Source organism: Oreochromis niloticus, linkage group LG23 (assembly GCF_001858045.2).
Source record: "Oreochromis niloticus isolate F11D_XX linkage group LG23, O_niloticus_UMD_NMBU, whole genome shotgun sequence".
Classification (NCBI taxonomy): domain Eukaryota; kingdom Metazoa; phylum Chordata; class Actinopteri; order Cichliformes; family Cichlidae; genus Oreochromis; species Oreochromis niloticus.
Genome location: NC_031986.2, coordinates 37,260,758 through 37,285,957, shown reverse-complemented (window position 1 = coordinate 37,285,957; position 25,200 = coordinate 37,260,758). Strand labels below are relative to the sequence as shown.

At 40.0% G+C, this 25,200-nt stretch overlaps 3 protein-coding genes across 6 annotated transcripts; 2 read left to right on the top strand and 1 right to left on the bottom strand.

The window, feature by feature from the left end:
• Positions 1-452: 452 nt before the first annotated feature.
• Positions 453-5,346, bottom strand: spata18 (spermatogenesis associated 18). The gene is made up of 12 exons (XM_003439766.5): positions 4,934-5,346; positions 3,610-3,715; positions 3,424-3,539; positions 3,215-3,333; positions 3,008-3,103; positions 2,795-2,929; positions 2,477-2,708; positions 2,211-2,369; positions 1,943-2,118; positions 1,614-1,737; positions 1,418-1,492; positions 453-1,136 (listed from the first exon to the last, which is right to left on the bottom strand). Exons 1-12 carry the CDS (start codon positions 5,018-5,020, stop codon positions 1,080-1,082), a joined length of 1,482 nt encoding a protein of 493 aa, XP_003439814.1. The 5' UTR covers positions 5,021-5,346; the 3' UTR covers positions 453-1,079.
• A 661-nt stretch (positions 5,347-6,007) lies between these two features.
• On the top strand, positions 6,008-11,600 carry sgcb (sarcoglycan, beta (dystrophin-associated glycoprotein)). The gene is made up of 6 exons (XM_005478869.4): positions 6,008-6,095; positions 8,012-8,221; positions 8,310-8,495; positions 8,615-8,806; positions 10,034-10,162; positions 10,246-11,600. Exons 1-6 carry the CDS (start codon positions 6,081-6,083, stop codon positions 10,444-10,446), a joined length of 933 nt encoding a protein of 310 aa, XP_005478926.1. The 5' UTR covers positions 6,008-6,080; the 3' UTR covers positions 10,447-11,600.
• A 1,615-nt stretch (positions 11,601-13,215) lies between these two features.
• Positions 13,216-25,062, top strand: lrrc66 (leucine rich repeat containing 66). 4 transcript variants are annotated; one of them, XM_019351473.1, is made up of 6 exons: positions 13,216-13,307; positions 13,661-14,098; positions 16,480-16,649; positions 16,868-17,201; positions 17,289-20,000; positions 20,805-25,062. In XM_019351473.1, the coding sequence occupies exons 2-6, from the start codon at positions 13,672-13,674 to the stop codon at positions 24,620-24,622; spliced, it is 7,461 nt and encodes a 2,486-aa protein (XP_019207018.1). In that variant the 5' UTR covers positions 13,216-13,307; positions 13,661-13,671; the 3' UTR covers positions 24,623-25,062. The 4 variants fall into 4 exon arrangements, with proteins under 4 accessions (XP_019207018.1, XP_019207016.1, XP_019207017.1 ...); XM_019351471.1 differs by having other exon boundaries at positions 17,289-21,062; positions 21,465-25,062; XM_019351472.1 differs by having other exon boundaries at positions 17,289-22,940; positions 23,574-25,062.
• The last annotated feature ends 138 nt before the right edge of the window (positions 25,063-25,200 follow it).

Sequence of the window (25,200 nt, the reverse complement as noted above, 5' to 3'; positions counted from 1 at the left end):
TCTGTCAATCCTTGATATTTATTATTGAGTGATTTGTATATATTGTGCTATTTCTTAAATCTGTAACATATTGTATTGTTAAATAGTCTAGTCTGTTTCTGTTACTGTACTGGAGCAAATGTAACCCAATTAATCTCTTTAGGGATTAATAAAGTACACTGATCCTGATTCTGATGCTATATTGATGAAATTGATAAATGGTTTTTTTTATATGTCTGGAGGAAATGAATTGCTACACTGAAGCTAAGGCTACACAAAAAAGTCTTTAATCAATATAAAATGATACATTACAAAATAGAAAATAGTTTGGAGGAATCATTTAAGGCACCATTAAAGGATACTCACATTGCAAACCAAATCATTGTAAAATCAGTATGTTTTAATTCTTCCTTAATCCATTTTAAATAAGAAGACACGCACTGTCACACTGAATGCACCCGGATATTCCCCCCCCCCCCCCCCCCCCAAAACTGCCACTGACCCTTCTGTTTTTTACAATGACGACGTGAACAACTCTTTACGTTTTTACTGGAAAAATCTCATCACCATCTTATCTGAAAGTCTGGTCTGGTATTACATATCTACATAGAACAACAGCACCAAAAATAACAAAAACATAATAATAACAACACAGCAAGCAGCAAACACTAAAAACACTGACCAAAAATCTGTAACTCAAGTACTGGAGGATGTTAAATTAGCACCAATCACTAGCACAGTAATACAGTTTTCCACTGAAATGTTGACTGATAGTGTTGAGTGTGGTTCCTAATTTTAGCACTAATAAAGTGCTAGTGTGCAGGTCTTCTTTGTTCCTGAAATATGCGTTTCCTTCAAGTTCCCGAACATCACTAAAATACTGTTAGTCAAAAATTAATAGAGTAAATAGTATAGTAGAAAAACTATTCAGTTATCTACTGGGCTAATTTTGCTTAATCTATATCATCTTATGTCCTGTAAAGCTTCCTTCCAACAATGCACACAGCCTTTGGTTGGTAAGGTAATGAACAGTTCACCGTTTATTTGGTAGAAGCACAAGTGTGACCATGCATTTGACTTTCAGCACATGTGGCCAAATGTCACAGGTGGCTAGCTCTGAGACGTCCAGGAGACAGGCTTCTTCTGCTGTTAAATGCCTAAAAAAGACAATGATGATGATTATACTTACAGTTTATGAGTAAGTTAAAGCTTAAACAAATCAAATTAAATTTTAAAAAGTGATTCTGAAATACATACCCTTAGAGCCATGGGTATGCATGCATGTTGTTAGGTACAAAAAGTTAAAGGAATCAGAATTTCATGAGTAGCTGAGCGATGTTATACCCAGGAAAAGAAAATTATCCCCTGTGTGACCAAAACCCCCAAGTTGTGCTTTTCTTTCTGTGTGGTTGGACTATTTAATATTATAGTGACTTACAAGGCTGCGAGTTGGGCTGAGAGAGCGAGAGCGCACAGGGCTGGTACTACTGCTTCTGCTGCGGCTTCGGCTCCACTGCAAAAACAGAAAAACCACCAGTATGCACATGAGCTTTGTATGCATCTTCGTGTCCTCACATAGCCTGTAAAACAACATCCAGTAATTGTGATATATTTAAACATTAAAAAACCAATACCAGAGCACCACTTCTAGTCACAGCCTCGCCCTTCACTATTACAGTGTTTCCTTCCATTAAGGCTGGCCACACATGGTACATCACCAGAGGAGCAGTGAACTCAGAGTCGTAGCTGCGCCGATACCTTAAGAGAAAGAGACAGGGGAGAGTTGGAAGTGTGCATCTAAGTGTTGTGAGTGACATCTACTGGTAGAGGCTTTCAGTGACAGGCTGAAGTTCAAGGAGTGATATTCTGTAGTGACTGTTTGCAGCGTGGAAAACATGTTACTTAAAACTTTCCCTTTAAAAAATGAACAAATGACTGCTGAATGTACAAAAACAGGACTGACTTGATGTCATTGTATAGTTCTCCATCAGTGGCAAAGCCCAAGTCCAGTGGAGGGTCCAGTGTCTGCATGGCGAAGGCCACTCTGCATGCCTCTCTGATCAACGAACTAATGAGGACAAAGTCCACCTCTGGCGGGAAGGAGATCCGAGGGTTCACATTCATAGCATTGATGACATCCTGCAGAGATGAAAGACAGTCATGGTTTCCCTCAGAACTACAGCATTTTGTTCATGAGTGTTGCACAGCACACATGGGACGCATCATCCTACATTGACGCTGGTCTGAACATCATAAAGGTCCAGGTTTCTGACGATGTAGTCCACAGCTGCATCTTCTAGACTTTCCGGCCCAAAGTGAGATGTGGACAGTGTCTTTCTGACTCGTAGCTTGAACTGACGGTAAGCCAGTTTTGCTGTCTTGAAGGATTCCTATAACAGGAAGGCAGGAAATACATACATTTCCATAAATCACAGCAGACAGCAGATCAAATTATCAGCTCTGTGTACACACAGCTCTAAAATAGCTGCAGCCATACCACAACTGCAATAAAGATTATTCTCTGGACCATCTCCAAGTCAGAAATGTAGCGGCGAAGCAGGGCCTGGGCGTCCAGACGCTCCACAGCATACAGGTCATTGAAGCGCGACACAAGGCGGGCGTGGCGGGAGGAGTTTGTGAGCTGGGCTCGGGTGGGTGACTCACTCCTTCCGGGGCTGGAAGAGCGGCTGTGCCGGGACAAAGGGCTCGGAGAACGACTCCTCACCAACCTGAGAGACAGAAAAAAACAGTCATATTAATTATTTAAGACGCTATACGGTGTCAGTGTGTGAGCGTGTAATGTTTGTGTGTGTACCTCTCTTGCAGCATGGCTTTCTCTGTGCTCAGGTAAGACACTTCATCTCTCAACAGGCGAATCTGCCGCTCATAGTCATCGAGAGCTTCCAGCTTTCGCTTATAAATGTCCACCTGCTCATGAGCGGATCTCAAACTGAAGCAGACACACTTCACGTTAACAGAAAAACACATACGTGCATATTAAAACAAGTAAATCATCTACATCACCTACTCAGCTTTCAGTTGTAATATTTCATCTTCAGTGGCCAGAAAGGTGGTTGTAGACTTGCTCTTTGTCTCATCCAGTTCCTTCTGAGCATCAAGCAGCCTGTTTAAACAGATCAGTACCTGTGTTTACTGTCCAAAGTGTAGTTAAATATGAGCCATTGAAGCAGAGGTAAGAAGGTCTGACTGTTTTTTAACTATAACTTAGACTCACTCTGCTCTGACCGACTCCAGCTGTAGCTGAGCGGAGCACAGCTGAGTCTCCAGCTTCTGCAAATCATTCTCATGGGAGGCAGAGAGCTCCCTGATCTTTCTGTCCTTCTCTGCTGAATCCTAACATTAACAAATGATGGTGATACAGTACAAGAGCCGAATGGTTGAACACTCTGATATATTTTCTGGTTTACTGATGGATGGAGTCACCTGGATGAGCTGTAGACTGGTGTCATCACTGACTGAGGGCCTCGCCATTGAGAAACAGGATCCGAGCCATGGTAGTAGTCGTGTTTTCAGAGTGTCCACTCCGGCATAGTGTCCACCTGATTAGTGACAAAATGTTAGAACCTGTGGTCAATCAAATAAACATAAATAAACTGATGAAGCTTGTACCTTCTGCAGCTGTAAGGTTGAGGATGGCAAACAGTTGGCCCTGGATTTTGGCAGTGATTTCAATCAGTTCACAACATCTGTTCAGATTCTGGTCACAAGAAATCACCTTGGAGGGTTTCAAAAAAAGGAAACAAATTTATTTTTCCATTATCTTAACCACTTATCCATCATGGTCACATGGAGCCTTCCCCAGCTGTCACAGTGCCAGAGGTAGAGTACACGCTGTCTAGTACAAAGAAACAGACAACGATTCACTTAATGCCTATCACAGATTAAACTAACATATATGTTTTAGAACTGTAGGTGGGAAAATTGCATTTGATAAAAACTGCTTAAAAAGTTTGCAGACTCTGCCACAAAACTAGGGTTTTAGGACAATTGAAAAATAGCATTTTCCTGTGAATGTTATGGCCCATATATATAGTCAAAGGTATTGCCCTATTCTCCCATAATTTCATTTCTTTAGCTTCACTTTTCCTGACAGAAGGTTACAGGAAAGATTTTTTCACAATTTAGCCAAGCGATAAGTAGCTCAGCAAAAAAACTCCATTGTTTTATGCTGTGTACCTTTTTATTATATTAAATTTATTTAAGCAATATTTAGTTTAGTTTAGTTTAGTTTAGTTTGTTGGGTCTGTTAGGGTACTTCTCCTAGATTTTCTTTAAAAAAAAATTAAATATATATAATCAATTAATCGATATAGTACTGTATTGCTATATTATATATATATTATGATGGTTATTTCTTTATTACTTACTTATTACTCATTTTTACTTATTACTTTCTTATTAGCTGTATTTCGTATTAGCTGTAAACACTCGAAGGCATTTGATTCCTGCATTTGAAGTTATTGCCTCTACAGGAAGAAAGAGGACGTGAACCATCTCAACCTGAGGCAAATATCTTTGGAGCGGTCTAAAAGTACCCATGGCAACCGGCGTCCATACCAACCAAACTCCACTGGGAAATCAAATCTAAACAAATGCATTCCTTTGCTGTATTTTTTAAAAATGATTTAAAGCGTTTCCAAACCTGCCTATAACAGTTTCATTCATGATTATAATAATAAATGGGAACAAATCAAATGAAAATCACAGGTTTAAAGAATAAAAATCAGTAATGGACGAGAGCAAACAAACCTATTTGTCATGTCCTGAAGACGAGGATGCTGAAATTATATCTGAAATCCTTTGGCTAAAAGGTTCAACTGTATGCAAATATACCAATTCAGTGGATAGTGATCGTGGAAATAGGACTGGCTAAGAACACGGATGAAGTAGTGTGGTCAGATTTAGGTCAATCATGACTTATTGATGAACTTACATGGTAGTCTTTGTGCCAACTCTCGAGCTTGTCCTGTAAGACGCTGAATGAAGATGTGTTGGTCAATCTCCTTAAAGTATCAGCCATGTCGATCCACAATCCTCGGGAGGTTTTAAAAATGCCCCAGGAGGAGGCCTGCAGCAGCAGCAGCAGGCGGAAGGGGGTCCGTCTTAACGAGGAGTGTAGTAAAAATTCCTGGACCGGCAGCTTTCTGCACCTGCGACACGAATGCCAAGCGCCGCCTTCAGTTGTGGCAACCGAGTGAGGAGACGAAGGGAGCAACGAATCAACGCAGGGTTTTAAATAAATGACTCCTGTCTCAGCCAGGACTCTGCAGACTGTGGTCTCCCCCCAGATGTAAATACGATTGTAATGTCATCCTGTTAAACGAAACCAATGCCGAGGGAGTTAACTAACCCCCCCCCCCCCCCCCCCCCCTTGGGGTCAGGTGCTGCTTGAGTGACTGTGTTGGGTCAAATCCGATTATACGATAATATGACAAACTAAATTAAATGTGCAGTTCATTGTAGTATCTAAAATAATAACTGGAATACTTATGTGTGTTGTACTCATGTATTGTAATCCATATTAAATTTAGCAATCATTTCAATGAATGCCTTTAAATACGTTATACTAAATATGACTTTTTTGAGTATATGATCACAATTGTATCACAATTTTTGTGATAAGAAAAAAAATCACTATGCTATGTACAGCTATGAAATATATATAATTAATAGTAATATCATTATTATGTGTTTATTATTATTATTATTATTATTATTATTATTATTATTGTTATTATTATTATTATTTTAAGAAGTGGAATCTCGTGGCCGCTGTTGGCAGTTCACCTATGGAAAATATGAATGGACCGTTTCTTCTATTTTAGGATCTTTCGGGCATCATTGGCTGGCTGAGTTTGGAATATGCCATTTTTCAAAGTCATCAATTTTTTTATTTGATTCGTTTATTTTGTAGTTTTTTGTAATTGTTGTATATGTATTTGTTTTCCATAGTCAAGTCATATTCAATTACCATTTAGTCAACAACTCAAAACATGATCATTATGGAGTATTTTCATCCCCTTTATCTGTGAAAAGTGGTTTGCTCCGAACGCTCCGCAAGCAGAAGAGGGAGGGTCAACATGGCGTCTGAACAGGTCCGTTATGTTCTGTATTTATTGTTATTCTTGCGTTTTTCTACGCCTTTTTTGCATTTAGTTAACGGAACACTTATGTATGTTTCTAAATAATGCACAATATAAACTGGATTATTTTTTTTAAAAAGCGTACTGGGCTTTAGTCTTGGCTCTATGGGACTATCAGTGTAACAGAAAACATTAGTGGCCTCTGCTATGGGTAGCAAAAGCGTCATATGGAAATAAATAAAAATTGCATTCTTTTACTAGACCTGCTGTTTGACAACGAATTTATTACAACACTATGAAGAGAATAAAACTGTAGCTGTGTAATATTGATACAGCGGAGAGGAGGTTATTTCCATTTTGCTGCCAAAGTGAGTGCAGTTTATTTTTAGTTATGGCCAGAGACAGGCTGTCGCGGGTATTTAACAGATGCACAGAGCACATTGAAAACAGGGAGGAACTAAAAACTTTAGTTTTAACCTAAAAAGAAAGTAGAGGCGATCCAAAAGGCGAGAAAGTAGAGAAAACACAACAGCTGGTGCATAAACGTGAGATTCTGGGTAAACCATTCTCAATAGTAAGTCAATATGTGCTATAAAGCTATAAAATTAGGGTATGAGTGGATACTCTCAAGTACTTGCCTAACAATACGGTGTAATTACATTGTAAAAAAAGGAAATGTTGTCTTTACTTTCCATTAAAACACCATGAAGGTGTTAATTAATTTAAAAATGCATGCATGTAGCGTCTCATTTCTTTGAAAACACCCCCAAAATTCCCGATTAATTACCACTTGCAGTATAATTAGTATCTCCCCTTTGTTAAAATAAAAATATAATAATAATAATAGCTTTATTTATAAAGTGCTTTCAAACAAAGTGCTGTAAAGCTATTTGAAACTAAAAAGATAAATAAATAAAAGCGATACGTAGCAATACAAGTAAAAAACACAATACAAGTTAAAAACAGTAAGAATTTAAAAACTAGTACTCATATGTATTTGTCACAGTTAGCAGGGCAAACCGTGTGGGAATTATTAAAGGACCCAAGATGCAGGCACTACTGATGTGAGTGGGCTTTTATTGAGGAGGATGACATACACCAAAAGGCGAGGGTGGCGAGAACAGAACTGACAAAACCTAAACTGGGAAAACTAAACAAAGAACATGAAACCTTGAAACCTACTATGAAAACCTAAACTGGGAAAACTAAGAATAAAACAAACCTGAAACCTAGAGACACAAATAGAGATGAAGGGAGACGTAGAGAGAGGCAGGGGAACCACACAGACAAACTAGTAACCGGCAGGAGAACACAGAGGGCTTAAATACTCACAGGAGTAATCATGGGATGGGACACAGGAGGGGAACACACCTGGGAGAAATCAGGGCTGACGAGACACAGACGTAAGGCTGAGAACACTCACATGAGACAGAGACCTTCAGAATAAAACAAGAAACTCACAGACACAGAGAACCAGACAAGACACTGAACTTAACAGACAGATTCATGAGCAGACACTGTGACACCATGGACAGACAGAGGGAACACAGAGAAGTGGGAGCAGGCAGGCACATAGCAGAAACCTAACAAATGGCAAACCTTAACAAAAGACATAACCAGAATAAACAAGAACATAGAATAACATAAGGAAACACAAAACACTGAGTCGTCAGACTCAGGACCATGACAGTATTCATATTTATACGTTCTTACAGTATAATTAGTTTCTCTAATTGTTACAACCATTTCTTGCTATAACTACATTTTAAGTGGCTACCTTTAGAAACAGTAGGTACTTCAGGTAATTCAGAAGAATTACCTGGTAAATGTGGGACAGGTACACCATAGATTACAGGTTGTATTATCTGTTATTAAGTGTTATTAAGACTATAGGCATTAGGACTCAGTGTTTGTTTTCTGGCTTCTAGGAGAGCTCCAATGGGCCAGTGAAGAAGTCCATGCGAGAAAAAGCCATAGAGCGCCGCACCATCAACAAGGAGCACAACAGTAATTTCAAAGCAGGCTATGTACCCATAGAGGAAGAGCGTCTGCATAAGACAGGGCTAAGAGGACGCAAAGGAAACATGGCTGTGTGCATCATCATCCTCCTCTTCCTCCTCGCCTTAATTAATTTAATTGTGAGTACCTAAAACATCCATGTATTTGTCTGTGTGTTGCTTTTTTAGTGTGTGATCTGTATATTTTGTGCATGCTGTCGCCTCACAGATCACATTGGTTATATGGACAGTGATCCGCATCGGTCCGAATGGCTGCGACAGTATGGAGTTCCATGAGAGTGGCCTGCTGCGTTTCAAACAGAAAGCAGACATGGGTATCGTCCACCCGCTGCACAAGAGCACAGTAGGAGGCCGTAAAGACCAGGATCTGGTCATTGTTGGTAACAACAACCCGGTGAGCAATACAGAGTGTGTTACAGAGTTTAGTAAAAGCTGAGAAGAAAAAGAAAAGAAAAGCCCATAATGTGCACACATTAAAAACTGTCCTCTTTTATTTCACATGTGTTGCTACAGGTAGTCTTCCAGCAAGGCACTACAAAGCTGAGCGTAGAAAAGGACAAGACCTCAATCGTCAGTGATGTCGGCATATCCTTCACAGACCCTCGGACCCAAACCACGTTCTTCAGCACTGACTTTGAAAACCACGAGTTTCATTTGCCCAAAGGAGTCAAAGTCCTCAGCGTTAAAAAAGCTTCCACAGAAAGGGTGTGTACAGTTTCCAGTAACTCACTGATGGGTGCAATAACAAAGTGGTTCATTAGTCCTGTCAGTGTTTTATAACCTGTGCAAAACATTAGCTAATAATCCATAAAGGTAAAGCGAAACAGCATATTTACAGAACATGGAAAAGTCCCCATGAAGACGCTGAACTTCATCAGTGTAAACAGAAGAAAAGCTCAGTTATGAATTCATCTTTTAACCCTGTGAAAGTTGTTTTCACAAATCTGCTTCAGATCTAAACATTCATAGACGCCACATCGTGTGAATGTTTAAACAAAACTGGACTATTCTAAAGAAATATATTTAAATCTGAAAATCTAGAAATTCTATGGAGGGATATAAAGTTTACCGTTCACCATGACTCCAGTCTATCAGAGGCTGAGAGGACCTGGCAGAAAAAAACAGGTGTGCAAAGCTGCTAAACAAAGTTTAAAGACAATTCGTAGCAGAGCTGAATTCCAGGCAGTGGTGCCTTCCAAAAGATTCAGAATAAATGACCACAACAAATATGTTTGTTACATATTTGAGACGCAGGTTCCAAAAACACAGCTAAAGTTAGAAAAATGTATTTTTTACTTTTTTCCTAAACTTTCCAAACTTCTAAAATAGCATGCGAAAAAAGATTTAATTTATATCTCTTTATTTTCTATGAATTTTTAACTTAAAGATGTCAAAAGATGCATATTTGTTAAATTTAGTAACAATACACTTTTGTGTACACGTTTGTAAATGATTAAACTTCTGATAAAAATGCCACTAGATCTACAAGAAACTGTCAGTTGACCACAATGAACACAATTGTATTGCCAAAAGCCAAAAATGGAAAAGTTGCCAGCATCACAGAGGAAGCACATTTCACTGGCTAACTGCCCAGGTCACACCTCAGGCACGTGTGGCTGCGCTGAGCGGGGGGTTCCCTCCTCATCCAGGCTAGCTGGAAAAGCCCCAACTAACCAGCACATAGTGTGCATATAGTGTGCTATTTATTTTCAGATTATACTGTCTAATAAACTGCTTATTGGCCATACAGTAGCCTTAAGAGATATTTGCAGACATGCTGCATCACATTTAATAAGTGGAGGAAAAAATATTCATTAAAAATGTCTTTCACAGTATCATTTTTATTTTATTTTTTAACTTTTTTGTTAACAGTCTTGTGTTGCTGCTCATAACATTATATTCTAAACTTCATATTCTCTCTGTGATTTTTAGATCACCAGTAATGCAGCATCTGACCTGAACATTAAAGGAGACTCTGCCATCATTCGCGGTAACGAAGGGGTCAACATCATGGGTCGGACAATCGAGTTCAAAATGGGTGGAAACATTGAGCTCAGGGCTGTGAGTATGGAATTTTTCCTACAATAAAACCGATCGAGTAAAGGGCCGGAAGATCGATGAGTAATGATGATTTGTCTTCGCAGGAGAACAGCATCGTGCTCAATGGATCGGTCATGTTCAATGCCACGCGTTTTCCTAACTCTGCGGGAGATCTGTATTTCAATGAAGGTCAGGAGAGGTACAAGCTCTGCATGTGTGAAGATGGAACTCTGTTCCGTGTGCGGGTGAAGTTTACCAACATGGGCTGCCAGACTTTAGATAACCCATGTAAGAAGGCTCACTAGGACTGGAATCTGCTATTGCATCTCACTACAATCAGTCCACACTGAATTCAGATAAACCACTTTCAAATTTATTTTTGATAGTGTAGAGCTCTAGTATACAGGACATTCATAATGGCTTGGGCATAATATCTCTGTGGGTCATGTGTCAAATTCTGTGTTTTTTAATATTATGTTTGCCACTTGGCCAAAGATAAAAACTGTAGTATTTTATTTTTCTGCAGATTTGCCAACTTGAGATGATATCAGTCTATGTTACTTCTATATAGTAGGACATGAAACACTACATGTACAAAGGCTAATGTACGCTATGGAGCCCTACTCTCAAAAACTAGATTTAACTCTCTCTGGGAAGCTGGATTCAAGAAATAAATGTTTCAAGATTACATTTTTTGAAAATGTTTAGCGCCATCTGGTGCCAGTACAGAACATGACATGGCATTTCATTAGTTTATGTTAGCCAACTAATCATAGAACCAGTAACTCAGGTGATAATAAGGACACTAAAACTAAAAAAAGCAGGGATCAAAGGGGATCACTTTTTCATTGCCCCTGGCTGCAATGATGAATTTTATGTTAAAAAACCAAGGAAATACTGTTCAATTTCACTTTTTGTCTCTAAAGCAGTAACTGGTTCTTCGTTAACTGGCTAGCTGCATTGAAACAGGAAAATCCACCTGTTAGCTGTAATGTTTGGGTTCGTAAATGAGCACTGTGTGGAGGAGAGCTTGTTTGAGTCAAGTGACAGGTTGTTTTACCAGACCAACAAGCTGGTGTTAGAAACTCACATTTTTTCCTCGTCTGGCCAGTTGTACCTAGCAGGCCACAACATGCGATCAAATTCTTGCAATAAAATTTATGTAATCTGTTGTGTTGTAAACTGTTTGGATGTGCGTAGGAAAAGAGACTATTTTATTGCATAAAATAGTGCTGATTGCATCTTGTGTCTGTGAAGGTTCTCAGTCATCCAGGTCATCGTAGTCAAAGGAGTTTGCAAAGAAAAGCGTCTGGACTTCTTTAAGTTGCTTGAAGACGTTTCACCTCTCATCCGAGAAGCTTCTTCAGTTCTAAGGTCAAATGGCCGAGAGTCCCAGATGTTTGCATCTTGCAAACATCTGTTTTGCCAGCTGATTGTGCTTCTGGGTACACCCGGCCTACTGAGGAAAAGGTGCGGTATCAGACAGCAGCATGTCGGTCTGTGAACCACCTGTCACCTGACTCAAACAGGGTCTCCTCCACACGGTCCTCATTTATAAAGTGCTTTATAAACCTTTGTAAATGAATGTTGGTCACCTACTGTGGCTAACAGGAGGATTTTACTGTTTCAGTGCAGCTAGCCAAACAACAAGGGAACCACTTACTGCTTAAGAGACAGAAAGCGAAACTGAATATAGCCTTGGTTTTTTAAGATAAAATTTATTGTTGCAGCCAGGGACAGCATAAAAGTGATCCCCTTAGACTGCTTTTTAGTTTTAGTGTCCTTATTCTCACCTAAGTTATTGGTTACTAGTTAGCTAACATAAGCTAATGTAAGTCTATTAGCTGCAAACCAACCCGGTGATGTCGTGTTGTGTACTGGCACAAGATGGCACTAAACAAGATCAAAAAATGTTCTTCCTTAAATCCACCTGCAAAGACAGAGTTAAATCTATGTCAGTTTTTGAGATAGGGTAAATTAGCCTTTATACATGTAGTGTTTCATGTATGCTTTATTGGTATTATTATCGTTTACACTCCCCCTTAGTAGTAATGAGCAGATACAATATTTATTTTTTTGGCTTGCCGTCCAGTATTAATAATATAAAAACCCTATATGGGGTTTGTGCAAGATCCCATGTGCTGTTTCATTATTCCGGGCAGCTGCGTGATATTTTCTGTCATATTAGCTGACATGTGGAAGACACTACACGACTGTAATGATGTATGTAAAACTTGCAGGTAATGCAATGCACAGAGTTAATGATAAAATGTTATACATGATACATTTTAAGCCATCCAGTGATGCTAAAGCAGAGTAGGTTTCTTTCTGCATATCTCGGGCTGTTTATCATGCACGTGCCAATGGATATACAAGGGACTATATATCATTAGATATATGTGTAATATTTTAATTTTGTTGCAAAAGCTTTTTTAACAACAGAAGAATACAATATTGAAAAAAAAAACAGTGTGCACTACATTCTGCTACAGATTAATGCAAATGTTGAGAATTTTAGTTCATCAGCTACTGTGGGTGCAACCTATATGGGGTAGTTTGAATTTTGTGCAATATAATATATAATATTTGACTTTGCTTTGGATTGTCTTGTCTGTTGTTAACTGATGTTAACGATTACTGATGTTAACATCAATAGTTGTTCTCAGAGCACAGACTTCATGCCTGTCGTGAAAGAACAGCTTATTTGATCGAAGAAAAACCGAAGAAATAAATATTGCGACCAGCCTTATTTGAAAATTTGTCCAACGTTTCATTGGTATGTTTGTTTCAATAAAGAAATGTGTTGCTATGTGAAAAGTGTTATCATTGTTTCAGTAAATGCGCCCATGGTCATTTAAAACCATAAAAGCGTACTGCGCCTCATTATAGCGCTTTATTGTCTAATAGAATGCAAAGTATGAAGGTTTGGTCTTCGCCATAAACTTACACCATCACAGTAAGACTGTGACAGTAAGACATTAACCAGACATGTAAATGATTGAATGAATCGCAGAGCGGCTTCTTTGGGGAGGGACGTGTTAAGCTGGACGCAGCAAAATATACCTCAGACTTTGATCAGAACTTGCTTGAGACAGCTGAAGTAGAGCTCTCCAGGTGTGAAGAGTCACAAGGTTTCATGTCAGTTTGGCAAAGAGTGGACGCACAGGTGAGTCTTCATTTACTGTGTGCTTACATTTTTTTAACCTTTTTTAACCCATCACTGGTGATGAGCCTAACCCTATGTTTTTGAAAAAGAGAAAACCCTTTTATGGGTAAATATATAAATACTTTTAGATGTGTGTCCATTAGATTGTCTTTCTTTTCCAAAAACATGTAAGCTTACACATTCAGATTGCGTGTTTAGGTTGGGCTCATCACCTATGATAACGTAGACCTCATGTTCAGGTAATAGCTTAATTTCTATTGCTGTAAATGCTAATTTAAACCTATCTGTGAAGCAAAAATAGTTCTTCCTTTTTAATTTATTTCTAACTGCAATGTGACAATCTGTACTCTCAGGGCAGCTTGTGATGGCAGCACCGCAGGGGCCATTTTTGGCCGCTGTGTTAGTCCTTGTGTCTTCGCTTCTCGGCTCCTCTTCCTCACTTGCCTGTCTGCAGTCCTGCACCTGTCAGAGTGCTTTCCTGTTGAACTGTTCCTCAGCTGGCCTTTCCTCGGTGCCCCAGCACATCCAGGACTCTGTCACGGAGCTGGACTTTTCTCATAACCTCCTCAAATCTGTAACATTTCACCAGCCACATTATAACCTCAGGAGTGTGTGGCTGGGAAACAACGGTATCACACGTTTGTCCCTGTGCACTGGAAGAAACCTCGGTGGTCAACATCTTAGAGATACATATCGCTCAAGACCTTGGAACAGACAGAAATGTGTACCTTGGGCCCCCACCCTGCAGCTGCTCTCTGTTGAGATGAATCAGCTACGCCAACTCCCAGAGGGTGAGTCAGTGTTATATGGTTGTAAACTAATAAATAAAACACTGTCAAAGCACATAAACATACACATTTTCACACGGATAAAAACTGCTACCAGTCAGCGCTAACTGAAAACCTGAAAAAAGTAATTCATTTAATTAAAAAGTAATTTCACTGTCAGGTGAGTCTGCAGGTGTTTTAAAAGATTTCAGTATCATTTAGCATTATATATACAACCATTCAGTGTTGCCTGGTGCTTAACATTCATGTTTTATAGAAGAATTGTGTTTTCTGGTGAATTGTCATCAAAATTTCATCTCATCAGAGGTGAAAATATTTAAATTGCTGTAATTCCAAGAAAGAACTGGAAAAAAATTATAAAAAGTACAATTTAGTACGAATAAATCATGCATAATATAAGCAGCAGTTTAAGTTTGCTGCTAATTTTTGCTGTGATAAAACTCGAGACAGCTTCTTAGTAAGGACAAAAAATATACCTGCTTAGCACTGATTCGACGGGTATCTATTGGAAGGATGAAAAATCATTACTTTTAAATCCATCATATCATTTGGTGTCTAAATGATGGTAGCAGCTCATGCTTTCTAACACCGTTGCTCCAGAATTGTTTGGTGTTTAGTTAAGATCCATTGATCTTATTTACTCAGGAACTTTAATATTCATGTGCCATTTTGCATCCATAATGCACATTTTTTGTTGATATTATCATCCTGAAAGAGATCACTCTCATCAGAAAACCTTCCCAGTAAGGGGAATCAAACCATGTAAGCAAAATACCTCTCCAGAGTAAGAAGACACTGTTCCCTTTACTGTAGGATCAAAGGTTAAAGATTTTCCTTTAATGTCTCAACCATTTGTTTATAACAATCCACTACAAGTGTAACATTTCCCACAAAAATGTAATGAAATCTAAGTATAAAGAGAAGTCAGATTGACTCAAGTAAAGTAAAACTACCTCAAAACTGTTCGTCATTACAGTGCTTTAGTAAATATACTTACTATACTTTACAATTCTGTTGAACTTGCACATACTGCAGAATTTAATAATCCTACAAACTACAATCACAAAATCTTAGACATTACCATCAGCACAATTCTCAGCCAATATGAGTAGCAACCCGTCCTAACATACTGGTCTTGCAAATTGCAGCGATATAACAATATTACATAGTATTCATAAACCACACCTAGTACATTTTTAGGTTGGTCACATGACTATGGCTGACTGTTATCTTGGGTGGAACATAAACAGGTGGTAGAAAAACTGACATATTAAATTTAACCTTCAGTATGGTGTTTTGACTTCCAGATTGCTATGAGGCAATTTGTTCACATTAGTTAATTGGGCCATAACTTAATTTGTGTATGAGTTATTGTTATCATTAATATTAGGTAATAATATATAATGGTAAAGTTGCGCACTCCTTAAAGGCACACCTTTAATTTCCTCATGGAATGTCATTGAGAAATGTCCATGAGTCACACCGGAAAGATTGGTCCACCTCACCGCCATGTTCAGGTGGGTTTACCTCAAAGTCCATAGTGTAATAAATCTGTGAGATTTATGCATGCCAGTTACTGTTCTTTTCATATAAACAAACCACCCCACTGATATGCTTTATCTTTAGTACTTTGCTCCAGGCAGAAATAAACCACTGCACGTAGTTCCACTGCACAGCCTCCAACCAGTCACAGTTGTTAATCGACATTTCCCTAAAAAGGTGGAAATAGAATAGAACAGAACAGCCCTTTAGTGTCATTGTACATGTACAATGAAATTGTGGAATGTTGTGAATCACACAATGCCACTTTTCCTGGGCATTGTCATGTTTCTCCTCTTTCTCCTTGGTTGAACATGTGAGTGTTTCAAAGGAAACCATTCACTATAAGTCTTTTAATGGAATGTATAGACAGCCTATTTACTTAGCAAGAGCTCTGTTGACAATCATAGACCCTGTTCTGTTTGGTATTCAGATCACAAAACCTTCAGTGCCTCTCTAATGAAGCACAGATCCACAGTGCTTTTCCTCAGCACAGCAGTCTCAGGGAGATTGTCTCTACTGAAAAGGAGGAGCCAGCAGAAAATGGCCGTAATTAGACATATTGTAAGACTATTCACTGTGAAAACATAACAATTTGATTTTGTTTTTCATTGATGAGCTCCACACTGATTGAGGCTTATGTTTCATATTATATAATGTCAGCCCTATTAATATGGCAGACCTGCAAGCAAATTGACAGAGAGGACAAGAGCCAGACAAACTTGTTATTATTAGTGAAAACCTGGAATACAGAATACATGTCTTGCTCTCTACTACTCTCTACTAGAGATTACTGGGAGCTACCCAGTAATCTCTAAATGCAACTCTGATTTTCTGTCATTCAGGGCTGGAGGGTATTGAATCCTTGGAGGTTCTGCAGCTCTCTTTCAACAGGATCTCAACTCTACAACTGGGAGAACTTAGCCATCTTCAGCAACTGAAAGAGTTACACTTACAACATAACCTCATCACAAGTCTCCATCCACAGATGTTTCAGGATTTACCCCAGCTCAAAGTAAGACTGTTTTTGTTGTTGTTGTTGTTGTTTGTTTTTGTATTTTTAGGGCTTTTTGTATAAATCCAGGTGATTGTTTTTCAGATATCTGTTCATTCTTCATCAAAAGCAATACTTAAAACCTTGGTGCCTACTCTAATTAACTGCTAATGTCGATATCTAAGATGCAATTTGTTTTGCCAGTCAAACTCATCATAAATATTATATTACCCTCAAAGGTCCTAGATCTGAGCTTCAACATGTTGACCAGCATCCATCCTTTAATGTACCTCACCCTGCAAAACATTGGAACAGACGTTAGGCTGCTTGGAAACAGGTGGCAGTGTGACTGCAGGATGCACAGTCTGAGACGCCGGATAGCCTTTGACAGCAGCAGAGGCCTGCAGGTCTGGAGCATCATGTGTGCTTCTCCATCCACCCTCTCAGGCAGAGATCTGCTTCAGCTGCAGGATGATGACCTGAACTGCCTCAGTACTGCTAACATCCCAGAGCTCCATCAGGATGTGACAGTCCAGAGGGGCTCCGAGATACTGCTGTCCTGTTCAGCAGAAGGTAACACATCAAAATTATGCAAAAATGCTTAATGCATATTTAGCAATGTAAACTGATAATACTGCATATCAATGTGATCTTTTTCAGATTCAGTGTGGTGGACGCCCAATGGAAAAGCGTCTGTGAACCAGCCTGATGGTGGTCTGCTCATCAGTGACATCACAGAGAGTGACACGGGACTGTATGTGTGTGTGTCTAAAGAAAAACAGGTTGTGTCTGTTTTTAACCTCCAAATCAGTCAAATAGGTGGTGCAAGAAGAAAACCTAGAAGTTTGTCTGAAACCAGCCAATACATAATCCAAGCAGGCTCCACAAAGAGTATGCGTAATGGGACAAGTCCAGGAGCTGGAGCAGTTACTCAGTCTGACTTGGCACTGGCTGTGTGTCTATCTATTTTCATCACATTTCTGATTGCCTTTATCCTTGGAGTCCTTGCAAGACCATGTATCGATGCTCTTTGGAAAAGAGTCACCGAAAAGAACATCAATACACGGTCCCGTGAAGCTAACTCTGCAGTCTCTGTAGAACAAACACAATATGACAATGAGGCCTTCTCCACTGGAGAGGAACTAGAAATGACAGGACATCACAGGGAAAGGAGAGTCACATTTACCACTGTAGACTACAGAGAAGATGCCAACGTACAGTATTATGATACTGTAGCCAGTGGCAATCCGGAAAGCATCTATAATAATGTAGTGATTGATTGTGAAGTTAGTGAGGCTCAGAATATTAAACATACTCCTGAAGATTCAGGAAATGAAAGTAGCTCACATCAGAGCATTTCAGAGGGTAGACTAAATGATGGCAGAGATCACACTAGTGCTGGACATAGGCACAACATGGAGTTTGAACCTATCCCAGATCCTGCTGAGCTAGAGGAAAAGAGAAGCCTATCTTCTTCAAGCTCAGATTCTTCACTATCTGAAAAAGAATTCAAAGAGCACCACACAATGCCCAAGGCTCCTAAGGTCACAGAGGACCCTTTTCAACAGAAAACTGATTGCTCAATACTTACAAAAGTAGAGGTGCCACAAAGATCACTAGAAGGCAAAAGTAAAATGCCTGGATTTACCTCTGAGCCATGGTCACCACACACAACAGACCCTGGTTATTTAGAGGAAAATGAAGAACTATTTGAATTTAGTGATTCCGTTCAAAGTCCATCTCCCAGGTCAGGTAGTATAATTGGTTCTTCTAATAAGTCAAAACTTACTGTGGCAACCCCTTCCAAAAAACACAAGCGGGATTCTGTGTCCAGCTCCAGCTCAAACAACAGTGAGGATGAGCCTACAGTTTACAAAGCCAACTGTGACCAGCAAATCAAGCCTGCAGTGAAACCAGAGCACTCGTTTTCCTCCGATTCCAGTGACAGTGATAAGGAGCCACACCAGAACACAGTTGAGCTAGAAATTGATAAAGATAGCACAGTGAAAGTTAAACCAAAGCCACAGACAAAGTGGCGTGATTTCTATTCGGATACCAGTCAGAGTAAGAATCTGGACGCCAAAGCACCTTCACCATCTATAAGAGATTCATCCTCTTCCAGCAGTGACAGTGAAGCAGATTCCAAAGTAGACTCAAGTATAGACAGAATAAGCCAATTCAAAGAGCATTCACACATCACCGCTCCATTACCGGAGTCAAATTCATCTTCCAGAAGCATGAGGAAAGATTCAGATATCAAAGAACCTTCATCAGCCTCTAGTTCATCTTCTAGTAGTGAAAGTGATGATGAAACAGGCCACAAAGTGCAGCAGAGTCCAGGGAAGTTGGGCATTCCACCCCGCCCATTCAGAGAATCTCAAACAAAGAGTCCTGATCCAAATGCAAAGTGGCCTACCATTGATCTTCTACACATTCCTCATGTTAAGCGGCGCCTAGATATCAAAGCACCATCAGTAGGTTCTGACACATCTTCTAGCAGTGACAGTGAGGAGGAAACAACGAAACACATAAAGAAACAGGAGCAAGGAGGTATATATATGCCAATTGTTCCAAATCGGTCATCTCAAAAAATAAAACAAGAGGATAATATTCGAAGGCCTGCCATTCCTCCTGAGCGTCCCAGGAGTATCAAGAAAGACTCAGATGTCAAAGAACCTTCATCAGCCTCTAGTTCATCTTCTAGTAGTGAGAGTGAAGATGAAACAGACCACAAAGTGCAACAGAGTCCAGGGAAGTTGGGCATTCCACCCCGCCCATTCAGAGAATCTCAAACAAAGAGTCCTGATCCAAATGCAAAGTGGCCTACCATTGATCTTCAACACATTCCTCACGTTAAGCGCCGCCTAGATATCAAAGCACCATCAGTAGATTCTGACACATCTTCTAGCAGTGAAAGTGAGGAGGAAACAACGAAACACATAAAGAAACAGGAGCAAGGAGGTATATATATGCCAATTGTTCCAAATAGGTCATCTCAAAAAATAAATCAAGAGGATGAAATTCGAAGACCTGCCATTCCTCCTGAGCATCCCAGGAGTATCAAGAAAGATTCAGATGTCAAAGAACCTTCATCAGCCTCTAGTTCATCTTCTAGTAGTGAAAGTGATGATGAAGCAGGCCACAAAGTGCAGCAGAGTCCGGGGAATTTGGGCATTCCACCCCGCCCATTCAGAGAATCTCAAACAAAGAGTCCTGATCCAAATGCAAAGTGGCCTACCATTGATCTTCTACACATTCCTCACATTAAGCGCCGCCTAGATATCAAAGCACCATCAGTAGATTCTGACACATCTTCTAGCAGTGACAGTGAGGAGGAAACAACGAAAAACATAAAGAAACAGGAGCAAGGAGGTATATATATGCCAATTCTTCCAAATAGGTCATCTCAAAAAATAAATCAAGAGGATGAAATTCGAAGACCTGCCATTCCTCCTGAGCGTCCCGGGAGCATCAAGAAAGATTTAGATTTCAAAGAACCTTCATCAGCCTCTAGTTCATCTTCAAGTAGTGAGAGTGAAGATGAAACAGACCACAAAGTGCAGCAGAGTCCAGGTAATTTAGGCATTCCACTCCGCCCATTCAGAGAATCTCAAACAAAGAGTCCTGATCCAAATGCAAAGTGGCCTACCATTGATCTTCTGCACATTCCTCACATTAAGCGCCGCCTAGATATCAAACCACCATCAGTAGATTCTGACACATCTTCTAGTAGTGACAGTGAGGAGGAAACACTACAGAAACAAGACCAAGGAGCTTTACATATTCCAATTCTTCCAAATTGGTCATCTCAAAAAGCCAGTCGTGAGCATGACATTCGAAGGCCTGCCATTCCTCCTGAGCATCCCAGGAGTATCAAGAAAGATTCAGATATCAAAGAACCTTCATCAGCCTCTAGTTCATCTTCTAGTAGTGAGAGCGAAGATGAAACAGACCACAAAGTGCAGCAGAGCCCAGGAAAGTTGGGCATTCCACCCCGCCCATTCAGAGAATCTCAAACAAAGAGTCCTGATCCAAATGCAAAGTGGCCTACCATTGATCTTCTACACATTCCTCACATTAAGCGCCGCCTAGATATCAAAGCACCATCAGTAGGTTCTGACACATCTTCTAGCAGTGAAAGTGAGGAGGAAACAATAAAGAAACAAGAGCAAGGAGGTATATATATGCCAATTCTTCCAAATAGGTCATCTCAAAAAATAAATCAAGAGAATGAAATACGAAGACCTGCCATTCCTCCTGAGCGTCCCAGGAGTATCAAGAAAGATTCAGATGTCAAAGAACCTTCATCAGCCTCTAGTTCATCTTCTAGTGAAAGTGAAGATGAAATTGGCCACAAAGTGCAGCAGATTGCAGGAAAGTTGAGCAATCCACCCCGCCCATTCAGAGAATCTCAAACAAAGAGTCCTGATCCAAATGCAAAGTGGCCTACCATTGATCTTCTACACATTCCTCACATTAAGCGCCGCCTAGATATCAAAGCACCATCAGTAGATTCTGACACATCTTCTAGCAGTGACAGTGAGAAGGAAACAGTAAAGAAACAAGACCAAGGAGCTGTACATATTCCGATTCTTCCAAATTGGTCATCTCAAAAAGCCAGCCGCGAGCATGACATAAGAAAGCCTGCCATTCTTCCTGAGCGTCCCAGGAGTATCAAGAAAGATTCAGATATCAAAGAACCTTCATCAGCCTCTAGTTCATCTTCTAGTTGTGAGAGCGAAGATGAAACAGACCACAAAGTGCAGCAGAGTCCAGGAAAGTTGGGTATTGCATCTCGCCCATTCAGAGAATCTCAAACAAAGAGTGCTGATCCAAATGCAAAGTGGCCTACCATTGATCTTCTACACATTCCTCACATTAAGCGGCGCCTAGATATCAAAGCACCATCAATAGATTCTGACACATCTTCTAGCAGTGAAAGTGAGGAGGAAACAATAAAGAAACAAAACCAAGGAGGTGTACATATTCCAATTCTTCCAAATAGGTCATCTCAAAAAATAAATCAAGAGAATGAAATACGAAGACCTGCCATTCCTCCTGAGCGTCCCAGGAGTATCAAGAAAGATTCAGATATCAAAGAACCTTCATCAGCCTCTAGTTCATCTTCTAGTAGTGAGAGCGAAGATGAAACAGACCACAAAGTGCAGCAGAGCACAGGAAAGTTGGGCATTCCACCCCGCCCATTCAGAGAATCTCAAACAAAGAGTCCTGATCCAAATGCAAAGTGGCCTACCATTGATCTTCTACACATTCCTCACATTAAGCGGCGCCTAGATATCAAAGCACCATCAGTAGATTCTGACACATCTTCTAGCAGTGACAGTGAGAAGGAAACAGTAAAGAAACAAGACCAAGGAGCTGTACATATTCCGATTCTTCCAAATAGGTCATCTCAAAAAGCCAGCCGCGAGCATGATATAAGAAAGCCTGCCATTCTTCCTGAGCGTCCCAGGAGTATCAAGAAAGATTCAGATATCAAAGAACCTTCATCAGCCTCTAGTTCATCTTCTAGTGAAAGTGAAGATGAAATTGGCCACAAAGTGCAGCAGATTCCAGGAAAGTTGAGCAATCCACCCCGCCCATTCAGAGAATCTCAAACAAAGAGTCCTGATCCAAATGCAAAGTGGCCTACCATAGATCTTCTACACATTCCTCACATTAAGCGGCGCCTAGATATCAAAGCACCATCAGTAGATTCTGACACATCTTCTAGCAGTGAAAGTGAAGAGGAAACAATAAAGAAACAAAACCAAGGAGGTGTACATATTCCAATTCTTCCAAATAGGTCGTCTCAAAAAATAAATCAAGAGAATGAAATACGAAGACCTGCCATTCCTCCTGAGCGTCCCAGGAGTATCAAGAAAGATGCAGATATCAAAGAACCTTCATCAGCCTCTAGTTCATCTTCTAGTAGTGAGAGTGAAGATGAAACAGACCACAAAGTGCAGCAGAGTCCAGGGAAGTTGGGCATTCCACCCCGCCTATTCAGAGAATCTCAAACAAAGAGTCCTGATCCAAATGCAAAGTGGCCTACCATTGATCTTCTACACATTCCTCACGTTAAGCGCCGCCTAGATATCAAAGCACCATCAGTAGATTCTGACACATCTTCTAGCAGTGAAAGTGAGGAGGAAACAACAAAACACATAAAGAAACAGGAACAAGCAGATATATATAGTCCAAGGCAAGAAACTGATTTGCTTTACACAAAAACCCAATATGTTCATCATACTGGAGACATCAAATCAGTATCATCAGCTTCTGAGTCATCTTCAAGTAGTGACAGTGAAGATGAAAAAAGCGGCCAGACAAAGAAGCAGAGTTTGGGCTCAACGGGGTTTCAACAATCTCAAACCAAACGTCACGATCCTGTTTACACATCAAGCAGCTCAGATGAGGAGGGGATGGAAGATTTAAGAAACCGCCCAGTTGTAGTTAAACCAGATTCAAGATTGCCTGAAATGGGCCTCACCACTATCCCCTATGTCAAAAAGCGTTTGGATATCAAGACACGTTCACCTAAGTCCTCCTCCAGCAGTGATGAGAGTGAAGGTCGGACTACAGACCAACCTGTTAAAATGGATAGCAACTTAGGGTCTCCAAATTCTACATTGTTTAAGTTTCCTCACATTTCAAACAAGGATTCCAATATTACATTAGAAAAGTATGTTGTTATAACAGATGAGTTGAGGGAAAATCGAAAAGACAACGTCAGCACAACACCAGAGATAAACTCTGAGCTCCAGTCACGATGGGCCACAATGAATCTTGGTGTCTCCCGATTTAGAAAGCGCCTTGAAATCACATCACCGAGTTGTCAACCATCCAAATTGCCCTCATCACCTCCGCCAGACTCCCCTTCTCTGAATCCTGAAAACAAACCAGTGAAACCCTCTGATTCCTCTTCCAGCAGCAGCAGTGAAGATGAGTTAACAGAAAACAGAGCTCCTACAGGCATGACATATGTTGACTTTCCAATCTATAAGCGTTCAATTATGAAAACTTCATCGCTACCTGATAATTCTTTCTCCCCCAGTGGCCAAATGGTAAATGTTGCACAGGAAAGTGAAAAGGACAGAAATTCATCACTTGCTCCAAAGAGAGTATCCAGTGTGAGCTTTGAGGATGAAGTAAGGAGAAGGATTGAACAAAGACACAACGCAAATGTAGATATACCACCAGAGATAAAATGGACTGGTGTTGGTCATAATCTGTCTAAAATCTCTACACCAGCACTAAAGACTGGTCTGAATACAACACCTCCACAGCAGGCTTCACCTGCAAAACCAGAACTTGCCCAACTGTACTCCTCCAGCATTAAAAGTGACGTTAAAATAAAGCAAGACAGTTGGAAATCAGATGTAAAGCCAACACATAAATTCTCATCCATTAGTACCAATAGTACTTCTTCTGCATCCGGAGGTGCTCTTCACAGGCTTTACAACTCACCCAACACCACATATGAGAATCCAAGCCCTCTTTTGCTCTCTGATATGAAGGAAAGAAAAGGCCTCAGTGCCCTAAAGGCCATGTCATCAGAGAGAAGAATGTGGGACGTGGAGGATTTCAGTGGGGATGTATCTCCTACAGTTGATGACCACAGTCCACAAGCTGACACCGGTCTTTATTATCGCAAGTCTGAGCCAGACAACAAACCTCTGCCAGCATTACATCTCCCCTCTGCTTCATCAGGTGAGAGAAGAGCTACAGATTTGTTGTATAATGTTCCCCGCTACAGGACCCATGACATTAAACCACCACAAGTTGCCCCACCTCCTATTCCTGTAACACTACCGCCAGAAGAGGCCGTTGGGCTTACATGGAGATCTCCACAGGACAATAAGAAACAAGGCTTGGAAGGAAATAGATCCTATCAGCAACAGAGACAAAACACAGAGGAACCCGTTGTTTCTTCGCTTACACAAGAATACCCACCAATCTATTTAAACACTTCAAACATCACTCATGTTTAATGACAAGTCAATTCATGCTAAACACTTAAAAAGCCACCCAGATGATAGGCATGATTCTTTGAGCTTAAGTTATCCAGTGAATGTCAAAAACATTGTGAATTGTATATTATGTGTGACTTTGGAATGAAATGTAAGCTATAATCATTTGTTGGTTAGAGCTGCCACAGAGCGGTTAAATGCAGTCTTTAATGATGCACCATGGTTATCTTTTATGTTTGACTTATTTCTGCAAAATAAGATGCCAAATCAGTTATTTACTTGCATTCATGAACAGAATTTCTGACTTCTGAAGGAAGTCCGGTGTGATGGCTACATTCAGCGATGTTTAGTTTTAACCTGTTAAAGACTAAATCATGAAATAATTTACAGAATTTTTTTGTATCTCTAATTGAACATTTTAGCAAATAATAATAATAAAACAATATATCAATTTGCACATATACATTTTTATTTGCATATTTGCTACATCCCACATTTTTGTGTAATTTTTTTAGTTATTTCAGGTACAAAAACTGATGATGTAGAGGTCTCAAAATCCTATGTATTAAATGTGGTACACTTGACATTATAAGGTTAAA